At 42.7% G+C, this 11,389-nt stretch overlaps 1 protein-coding gene across 1 annotated transcript; it reads right to left on the bottom strand.

Moving 5' to 3' along the window:
* Positions 1–434: 434 nt before the first annotated feature.
* On the bottom strand, positions 435–2,652 carry LOC144701797 (7-deoxyloganetin glucosyltransferase-like). The gene is made up of 2 exons (XM_078573564.1): positions 2,098–2,652; positions 435–1,801 (listed from the first exon to the last, which is right to left on the bottom strand). The coding sequence occupies exons 1-2, from the start codon at positions 2,609–2,611 to the stop codon at positions 858–860; spliced, it is 1,458 nt and encodes a 485-aa protein (XP_078429690.1). The 5' UTR covers positions 2,612–2,652; the 3' UTR covers positions 435–857.
* Positions 2,653–11,389: the final 8,737 nt, after the last annotated feature.

Genomic DNA, 11,389 nt, shown 5'->3' with positions numbered 1-11,389 from the left:
GTATCTTTAAATTTTTTAATGAATTTTGTTAAATATGACTAATATTTCATGACCTTTCTAGAATTATTTTGAATTACATTAAATTAGAATAATAGCACAAGTGTAAATTAAAACTATGACAAAGAATCCCCGCAATTTGGAGATTATTATGTAGGAAAATTAATTTTATTTCTCATTTAGGGAGATTTATCATTATCTGAGTTTGTAAATGAAATATATGTGGGTTGATGATATGATATGATTCTTTATGCAAATCCCATAGACCTTTGGGAAGAAAATTTAAAATTTCACCCAATAATTTTGCAGAATTCTATGGCTCAAGAATGTTCCACAATTGGTGTGAGACATTTGCTTCAGAAAATGATAGTATCTGTGGTAGGCGTGAACTGACAAAACAAATGGTTTCTTTTTATTCCTGAGCAATATTCAAGAAAATACTTGCCCTGTTGAGACAAAAATTACCTTCATATTGGGTTCTTGAAAATTGAATAGTGAAACATTGATAGCATCATCCAAGGGAAAGGGCATCATTGCCCGATGATAGACTGAGATGGGAAACATTCCCACGCCAACACGCGCCACACGAAGAGCAGGGTGAAGGTAGTCATCTCGAACGATAACGAACTCACAGGTGGAGAGAGTTGATGAGGGAAACAGACAGGAACCCACAGTCCACTAAGCACTCATTTACAGGTGATATAGAGGCAGGGGAAAGGTCATAAGACTCAAAACTGCCTGCTTTAAAACAGGTCACAACCAGCTATCTAAAACGCGAAAAAAACAGAGCAAAAATGAAGTTGAAAAAACAGAACAAGAAAGGAGGGATGCCCAGTCGTCCGCATCTGCCTTATTTTCCATCAGGCTGAACCAGAGATTGGTTCCTGTAACATCCTCACAAACTCTTCGAGTACGCCCGAGGAGTCCCCGCCAGGCATCGTCGCATCAACTGCGCGCTCCTTCCACGACGTTGCCGTCATCTTCATCTCCTTGCCCTTCTCCCCTTCCATGAGCTCCAAGATCAGCCGTCTCACCTCTTCCCTCTTCACCTCGCCTTCAATCTCCATCCCAATACCCCATTCCGCACAGGCGTAGCGGCAGTTGGTCTGCTGCTCCGCAAAGTACGGCCAGCATAACATGGGCACGCCAGCGGAGATACTCTCTATCGTCGAGTTCCAGCCGCTGTGAGTCAAGAAGCCGCCCACGGAGGGGTGAGCGAGCACTTTCTCTTGTGGGCACCAGTTAGCCAGCTTGCCTCTATCTTCCACTTCTTTCAAGAATTCTTCAGGGAGAACGGCGGTCTCCCCTTTGACCAGATCAGGCCTGATAATCCAGAGAAAATCGTAGTCGGTGCTCGCCAAACCCCAAGCGAACTCCACAAGCTGCTCGTTGGTCATCACCGTGATGCTTCCGAAGTTAACGTAGACGACGGCGCCTGGCTTTCTCCTTGAGTCTAGCCAGTTAAGGCAGCTCTCGTCTTCCTTCCACAGGCTGGAGCCCAAGTCCGCGAGGGGGCTCTTGGTAAGCTGCTGAGAGAAAAGAGAGAGCGGCCCAATGGCGTACACGGGGGGAAGTATTCTCTCCATGGCCTTTAGAACTTGGCCTTCTAGGTTCTCGAATGTGTTGACCACGATGGCATACGCTTTGGACGCTCTCTCCGTCTCTCGGAGAGCAAACTTGACCAGGAAATCCTCCGCGCTCAGCGTCCTCACGAAGCTAGGCAGATCCTTGAGGCGTATATTGGGCATGCCCGGTATCCAGTCGATAGGCGTGTCGAGATAGCCGTTCGTGAGATACGATTCATCTGTATGAGAGGAAGGTGCCAGTTAAGTAATGCGAGAATCACATTCACACAACTTCAATGATTCAATCGCGGGAACTTCATGGTCACGCTGTCCTTGAAGTGATTTTATTTTCTTCTCTTCACGTCGAGTAAAAGACGACGAGAGTTGATGGTGGCAACGACAGCCATCCCAGGTTTCATGTAAACCATAAGAGACAGAGTTTAAGATTTGATTAAATTTCGATGTGAACTCTACGCAGGAAGCCGACGCAACAGAGCAGAGAATGAGAAAGGATCGAGAGAGTGTAGCCGTGCACCTTTGAGAGGGATAATCTCCCTGCGGACCAGTTCTTTGTAATGGAGATAGCCCATGAAACCGCAGGCGCTGGTCGTCCAGAAGAGTACCTCGGGAACGCCAATCTCCTCCGCAGCGTCAAGGGTAAAGCTCATCACGCCGTCGGAGACGATGCAAGAAACGGGGGGGACCTTGCTTGAACGGTTCAGACTGGATAGAAGTTCCGAGAAGGGGCGTAGGCAGTTGGTCATGGTGGACTTGCAAAGAGAAGGGATGTCCTGGGTGCCTTCCTCGTCGGACGGGGGGAGACCGTCGGGGATGGTTTTGAACTGAAAGTCCGGAACGCCGTCAAGAGCAGCGGAGCCGAGAGCCTTGAGGAGACGACGGTGGTTGTACTCGGTATTGACGAAGGTGATATGAAACCCTCTCGAAAGCAGCAGCTTGGCAAGCTTCATCATCGGATTGACATGTCCCTGCGCTGGGTAAGGTATACAGACGGCATGGGGCTTCTCGATAACATTAGAGATCGAACCCATATCTCACTGCGGGTAGGAACCTCTTCTGTATCGTGTTTGTATGGGTTTTCGGCTTCTACCGTTTGGAATGCTTGTCTGATATTTATAGTGCCCTCAGAAGAAGAGGTTGCCGTCGCGTTCTTCGATAAGGTAGACAAGAGTTAGCGGGTTTGATCCGGAGGTGGGACTCCGTTGACTAAACAACTCATGGCTTGCCACGTATCTTTGGCATTAAAGACTACATCCGACTTTCTTGGAGCCTTCTGTTCCCTGGACTTCATCCTTGGGAAGTGATAAGTATCGAGAGTTATGATAGCGTTTAGGGATACTGGATTCTCTTCGTTTGCCGGCTGATGCAGTACTGGATCATGGCTCTTGGGCTTTAAAATTTTGGGCAGTAAATTCATCGGACGCGTTTAGACTGGATAGATAACTTTGTCGTCTGATTAGATCAAACGATGAGGTTTTTTGCGAGTAAGATGGTCGTTTCAGGAAACCATGGCAGAGGTGATACGTAGAGAATGGGCGTCCTGATGAAATGCCAAACTCAAATAAAGTGGAGAATTTGTGAAACAAGTCCACCTAAAAGTTTATAGGTATTTTTATCCAAGTCGCTAAAACTCTTGAATTTGTGAACTAAAGGATAATATTGATTTCATTTATAGTGGGATTCCGGTGGCACGAAATGTAGTGTTTAAGTTGAAATTCATTTCACGTCATAAAATATGAGAAATATTAACTGACGTAGTAAGAATCAGAGAGTTTTTATTTCGCATGATTTACCATCCGTTTTGGCCAAACACTGAACACCATCTCCTACCTTGTTGAAATAGTCCAACCTTGTTTCAGAAACTAAGCTATGACTGGTTCCAACGGTTCCCCAGCAACAGATATTTCATTGGGATACCGCCAACAATTGATGCTTTAAGCGAGCCTCCGTATCTTAATAAGGTACATAAATTTTCAACCAAGAATTACCCCCGTTATCTTGGGCCTTGCATTTTTATCAGAGTAACAATTTAATAATTGGGAAGGATGATACATCGTTAGCTAGCTCTTGATGCCTGAGCCTTTGAGACGCAGTATGCGAGTGAGTCATGATGATAAGTTTGCTTAAGTTTCGTCTTAACAGAAATATATACTTGCCTGACATGATACCCATCTTGGCAAAGCAGTTTGCCACATATTCATATTGATGTACTGACTACTGAGGCATACAGTCCCTTCGGGAACATCCGATAAAATTGGTACTGAAGCATACACATAAAATATGGTATGTTGGAGACGGTATACCGGTCAAAACTAGTAAGAAACTTCGGTCTATTATCTGACTTAGATGATGTGAAAGAAGTTATTAGTCAGTATGGAAATTTTCAATGACAATTGAGATTTATCCAAAATGGTACTCTTTTTAGCTTAAAAACATGTTGCAATAATGGTAGTGCTCATAAAGTGTTTCTAATTGTACTCATATTATTTATTGAATACAATTGATAAGATCAATTTTTCATATGTATGATGCAATAATCAATCTACGCTTAATAGTCGATTGGAAGATAGATATCTACCTACTTATATATCTATCTAGCTACCTATCTATATATCTATTTATCTATCTATGTATCTAATCTATCTATATAATCTCTATATCTATGTATCTATCTAATCTTTATATCTATCCATCTATACATCTCTCTGGGAGCGCTCCTCTGTACTGTCCAATAGCCCTGTGTTAATCTAGGCCTTATTCCCATTTTTGAGTTCATAGACATGATGATGCAACACGGACGGCCGGGATTGACAACGCGCGTCGCAACACACGGGATAGGGCTCAATCCAAGCGTGTTCAAAGTTTGAATTATTAAGATGATGCAAGAGTTATGAAAAAAAAAACGAGAAGAACGATCCCGCAACCAAGTGGATGATGGACCCGGCAGCGTCCCGTACGAGCCTCGTACAGTCGGACTCCCGTTAACCCCATAGATCACGATAACACCGACGTGCGGGTATCCCCTGATCTGGTTCCCCGGATCGAACGACAAGAGTGGATAGAAAGGACAGAACTCTCCCCAACCCGCAACGAGACAGTGTAAGAATATGAAAGTCAAGGCAGAGGAGCACACGACCAAGTATTGACAGAGGTAATAATACTCAAGGGGCGAGAGCTGACCTGCAGGACCGTAGTCCAGAAAGGTCGCGGTGGACCAGAAGCCGAGGGGAGCGTAGCGTGCGTCGGACCGTGTCGTTGTCGAGTGAGGGACGAGCGTAGGTGGGTCGGCGTGATGGGGAGCACGGACGGTATCCGAGCGTAGGGCGTCGGACGGAGTAGCAGGGCATTGGGGGCAGTGGCCGTGCACGTCGGGCGACTAGCGGGATGAGCCGCGCGCAGGGCCGCAGCCGGGCGACGTCGGGGGTAGGCCTCTCGACCGCGCGTGGCAAGCGCAACCTGCGCGGAGGCCGTTGCCGGCAAGGGGGGGAGGGTCGCGGGTGGCATTCGGCAGCGGCAACTGCGGGGACGTGGCGGAAGCAGGCAGAAGCAGGTTGAGGAAGGGGGCGGCGTGATCCGCAGCAGCTGCGAGCAGATCATCGGCTAGAGCAGCAGAAGAAGGGGCGGCGTTGCTGCCAGGGGGCTACGAGCCAATCACCGATAGGGGCAGGCAGAAGAAGGGGGTCATTGCGGCTCCGTGGTGATGGCGAGCAGGCCTGCCGACCGGGCAGATGGGGATCTTCTCCTTCTTTCTCTGAACAGCGAGCGGTGAGCTTCCCCTCTGGCCGAGCAGCGAGCTACAAACTGCAGGCGGGAACTAAGGGCGTTCTGCTTCTTCTCAGGACGGCGGGAGAGGGGAGGGAAGGGGCTCCCTCCTTCTCGTTCGACGGGCAGAAGGCTCTGATAGATCAATAACTTAAAACATACCTTCCATTGATGAATCTCCTTCTTCTTTTCTTCTTGAGGGTGGAGGGTCCTTCTTGATCCTTCACCGAAGAGTTTCTTCCTTAGGACGATGGCACCTCGAGGACTCTCTCGATGGGGGATCAAGGGGACCCGAAACCCCTTAAATAGGATCCCAAGGGATTCCAAAGGGTGGCAGTTGCAAGCCCCTCCATCAAGAGCTTGCAACTGCTGAATGCCAAAGGTTCCAACCGTTAAGAAAACCAACGGTTGTAGCCCACATCAAAAATTGAATTCCAACAATCTCCCACTTGGGCTACACACCATGACTTTCCACCTTTAATGAGCTCAAACGGTTACTACTTGTCAAAGTACAAATGTTCATCTTGTCCATCAACATATTTAGCATAGGACTGAACAGCTTTCATCACATTATCGCGCAATTCAGCCATCACAATCACTAATCCTATAATGTAGAATGACATAGATTAAATTTTATACGAGTCCCACTTTATGGAGATCTTATAAACAAAATGGACAATAAAAAAAACTTTAATTCTGCAGAAAATGTATACATGTCCACATTAAGAACCCTTCATACAAACTCCCACTTAAACTCACTATTCTTCCCAATGAAGAATGCCCATGTGAGTAGTATGCTCCATAAATACTTTAGGCAATACACCTTTCGTAAGCGGATCCGCAATCATTGAGTTTGTTCCAATATGTTGTGTAGACAATTCTCCATTTTGTATCCTTTCCTTGACAATTAAGTACTTGATGTCTATATGCTTAGACTTTGTCAAGCTCCTATTGTTGTTGGAGAACAGAACGGCTGACTTATTGTCACAATATATCTTCAACGGTCTTTCGACACGATCTAGAATTCGAAGCCCCGTGACAAAATTCCTCAACCATACTCCATGATTAGATGCCTCATACATAGCAATATATTCCGCGGCCATAGTGGATGAAGCTACAAGTGGTTGCTTTGCACTCCTCCATGAAATGGCTCCTCCAGCCAACAGAAATATATAACCTGACGTGGATCTTCTTGAATCTTGGCATCCAGCAAAAGTCAGAATCAGAATATCCAATGATCTCCAATTGATCTGACCTTTTATATGTGAGCATGAAATCCTTAGTTCTCTGTAAATAGCGCATGACTCTCTTGGCCACTATCCAGTGATCCATTCCTGGATTGCTCAAATATCTTCCAAGCACTCCAAGTATATATGCAATATCCGGACGCTAAACTTGGGCATACATCATACTTCCAATAGCTGATGCATAAGGAATAGTATGCATTGCGTTTGCCTCCTGATTATTTTTTTAGGGCATTGACTAAGACAAAATTTGTCTCCTCTTGATACAGGGGTATTTCCTGGTTTGCAATTTTGCATGTTAAACCTCTTAAGGATTTTATCGATATAGGTCTTTTGTGATAACCCCATAATATTTTGAGTACGATCTCGGTATATCTCTATGCCTAAGACAAATGAGGCTTCACTGAGATCTTTCATCTCAAAATTCCTTGACAGGAATGATTTGGTTTCACTCAATAATCCCATATCGTTACATGCAAGCAAAATATCATCCACATACAAAACTAAAAATATGTACCTACTCCCACTGAACTTATGATATACACAATTATCAACTTTATTCATCTCAAAACCATATGAAATGATAACCTTATGGAATTTGTGATACCATTGACGAGAAGCTTGCTTGAGTCCATAAATGGATTTCCTTAATTTGCAAACCAAATTATTTGAATCTTTGGACTCAAAATACTCTGGTTGCTTCATGTATATCGTCTCCTCAATGTCTCCATTGAGAAAGGCGGTCTTTACATCCATTTGATGAACCTCAAGATTGTAATGTGCAACTAGTGCCATTATTATTCTAAAAGAGTCTTTTAAAGAAACTGGAGCAAAAGTATCTTTGTAATCAATACCTTCCCTTTGAGTAAATCCTTTGGCTACGAGACGTGCTTTATGTCTCTCCTTGTTACCTCTTGAATCCCTCTTGGTCTTGAATATCCATTTACAATCTATGGATTTTGCACCATCAGGTAGTGGAACAAGTTCCCAAACGCCATTATCATGCATGGATTTGATCTCTTCCTTCATGGCATCAATCCACTTTTGAGAATCTGAGCTTTCCATGGCTTGACGGAAGTTGATTGGGTCATCTTCCTCGATGCTCATGTCTACTTCATGCTCTTGAAGATACACAAAGTAGTCATCCGGAATAGCTCTCTTTTCTCTCTAGTGGATCTCCTTAATGGTATTGATTCTTGAGGTTGTTGAGTTTGAATTTCAGGGTTGGAGGATTCTTGATTATCATCTTGTACTTGAATTATTGTTTCACCAATGTCAAGTGATTTTTCTTTATCTTGAGCATTGTTGTGAACAATAGGAGGCATTGTTAAACAATCCTCTTCAAAGACGATAGTTCTAACCTTATCTCCCCCCACAAACTCATCATCCTCAAAGAATATAGCATTCCCCGTCTCAAAAATAGTTCGAGTTGTAGGATCATAAAATTTGTATCCCCTGGATCGTTCGGAGTATCCAACGAAATGGCAGCTTAATGTCCTAGAATCAAGTTTCCTTTCATTAGGCTTATAAGGTCTTGCCTCAGCAGGACAACCCCAAACACGTAAATGTCTTAGACTAGGTCTTTTGCCCGTCCAAAGCTCATAAGGGGTTTTTTTTGTTGCCTTTGTTGGTACTCTATTAGTCAAATAAACTGCTGACTTTAGTGCTTCACCCCATAATGGTTCAGGTAAAGAAGTCTGGCTCATCATGCTTCTTACCATATCCTTGAGTGTACCATTTCGTCTCTCGGCAACACCATTCATGCTAGGAGATCCTAGCATCGTGTATTGAGGGACTATCCCACACTCTTCCAAATATTTAGCGAAAGGTCCTAGACGTTGTTCTCCCGATCCATCATTTCTGCCGTAATATTCTCCACCACGGTCAGATCTAATGGCCTTAATCCTTTTGTTGAGTTGATTTTCAACTTCAACCTTAAAGTTTTTGAACACGTCAATGGCTTGAGATTTCTCATGAATGAGATACAAGTAACCATATCGAGAATAATCATCAATGAAAGTGATAAAATACTATTGGCCATTCCAAGAGGGTATAGGAAATGGACCACAAATATCAGTATGAATCAATTCCAAGACGTCTAGAGCTCGATATGAACCAAATTTTCTAATATTTGTCCATTTTCCTTTAATGCATTTGACACAGGTGTCAAAATCTTTAAAATCTAGGTAATCAAGAATTCCATCTGACACAAACCTTTCAATTCTCTTTTGAGAAATGTGGCCTAACCTTTTGTGCCACAAGAATGATGAAATCTCATTACCTAACTTTCGCTTTGTACCAACCGTACTTAATTGGAAGGAATATTCCGAAGAGACTTTAGTGTCAACCATATACAAGTTATCATAAGCACCTAAATTTCCTGTACCTAGAAGTACAGAATCCTTATAAAGACCAAATTTTCCATCCCCAAATGAACAATTGTAACCAGATTTGTCCAATACCAAAACAGATATTAAATTACGTCCAAAAGATGGCACAACAAAGGTCTGATTTAAAAGCAAATGATAACCAGTTTTAAAAATGACTTTAAAGACTCCAACGGCTTCAACCTCCTTCGCTTTCCCGTCACCTTGATAGATGAACTTTTCACCGTCATTCGGTTTGCGATGGCTGAGGCAGCCTTGGAAGGATTCACTCACATGAGTAGTGGCTCCGGAATCTACCCACCAAGTGTACCTTGGTACAGAAGCTAAGTTAACTTCCGAACAAACATAAGAAAGAAAAATACCTTTCTTCTTGAACCATTCTATGCGCTTGGCACAGTCTTTCTTCATGTGTCCACCTTTCTTGCAGAAGAAGCAACGCATCTCCTTATGCAGCTTCTTTTTAGGTGGAACGCCAGCAATTTGTTTGCCCTTCCTTTTTCCCTTATCCTTAGATTTGTCAGAAGAAGCAACTGTAAGATGAGCACTTTCACATTGTTCTGACTTCAGTCTCTCTTCCTCTTGCACACAATGCGAGATGAGCTCATTCAAGGACCATGGATCCTTTTGACAATTATAGCTGACCTTGAATTGACTGAATTGCGGTGGGAGAGAGTTTAAAGCCATGTAAACAATGGATTCCTCCGGAAGTTCCAAGTTTAATCCATTTAATTTGGAACGTATATGAGACATTTCCATAATGTACTCTCTTATATTGCCTTTTCCTGTATACTTCATATTTGTAAGGCGATTCATGAGAGTACTAATCTCAGCTCTATCTTCTTTATGATACCGTTTCTCAATTTCCTGAAATTACCTGAGAATTTTGGCATCAGTTGCCTCTTCCGCTAAGGTGTCCCTTAGGGATTCAGGAACGGTGCACTTGATTACCATTAAGCACATCCTATTGGACCTTTCCCATGTTTCATGGGCCTTCTTTTCTTCAGGAGAAGAAGATTCCTTTATGGCCAGTGGTTGTGCACTCCGGAGGGCATAATCAAGATCCGAAGCACCCAAGTACAATGATAAGAATTCCTTCCATTTCTTAAAGTTTGCACCACTTAACATAGGAATGGAATTCAAATTCGTGCAAATATCAGAAGTTTTTGAGCCTAAATACAAAGAAGAAAATAACTCACATAAGAACGTAATCGAAATTTATGCCGACACCAAATAGTGAAGTTTGGCACAAGCGATCAAATGCAACATTAATTTCATCTTTGGATGATAATCAACTTGCGAGCGATCCACTTCGTAAGATAGTTAAATTTAGACGATCACAAATAATCATTGGTAAGACCTCCTTTGGGATGACTTATCCTGATCATTTATACCTAATGATTGTTAAATTTTCTATCATGAACATGACTTACATTCGGCCAAGCACTCATTTTCCTTTGGGCCAATAAGTGCTTGCATGAACATTATCATTTCCTTATCTTAGTATTTTAAGAAATAACTAAGGTTGATATAGCCATCACATTGCACATGAAAATACTAGATCCATTTCAAATTTTAGTGACTAGTGTGCAATAAATTTTGCCAATATTTCCTCTCTTTTGGGTTAGGATATATTTGCATGAATTAAAAAAATGACTTTAAATCATTCATAAATAAAAATAACAAGGATTTCATTTTAACATAACTGAATTTAAATGAAATAAAATGTTATTTTGGAAAGATTTCAACGTAATGAAATAAAATAAAATGTTGCATTCAACCTTTTCTATGCCCATGTAAATTCTAGTGGGCCACTATTATAAGGCCCATATGAGCATATAAAAAAAAATGTCCTATATATTTCCAAAGAAAAATTAAATTTTGGGATGCTTTTGAAGATGAACTTATGCCCTTTTATGAAGCCCAATATGGATTAACCCAATGAGCCTACCTTAATGGCTACCTTGGGGGGTCATTTCCGGCCCAATTCTAAAATGAAAAAATAGTTATAATGAGGGGGGGGAGGTCGTTTTCTGACGACCTCCCTCTCCCACCCTCCCCAACGGCAATTTGACCAACCCAGCCACTCATCATTTGCGAAAAAAGGATGCAAGTATATTAATATAACTCATGACAAACTTCATCTTCCCCCAAAAAAAAAATCTCCGAAAACTGAATGCGGAAACGGAGTTTGGAGATCAAACGACGAAAAAATCATCACTCTTGTGATCAATTTCCGTCGATCTATCATGCTCTGATACCAATTGATAGATCATAAACAAACAACAAAACATACCTTCCATCAATGATCTCTTTCGACTTTCTTCTTGAGGGTGGAGAGCCCTTCTTGATCCGTCACCGAGGAGCTTCTTCCTCCACGACGATGGCACCTTGGGGACTCCTCTCGATGGTGGATCAA

This window comes from Wolffia australiana, chromosome 4 (assembly GCF_029677425.1).
Source record: "Wolffia australiana isolate 7733 chromosome 4, ASM2967742v1".
NCBI lineage: Eukaryota > Viridiplantae > Streptophyta > Magnoliopsida > Alismatales > Araceae > Wolffia > Wolffia australiana.
Note: the sequence above shows the minus strand (reverse complement) of the source record. Positions and strands in the feature narration are given on the sequence as shown.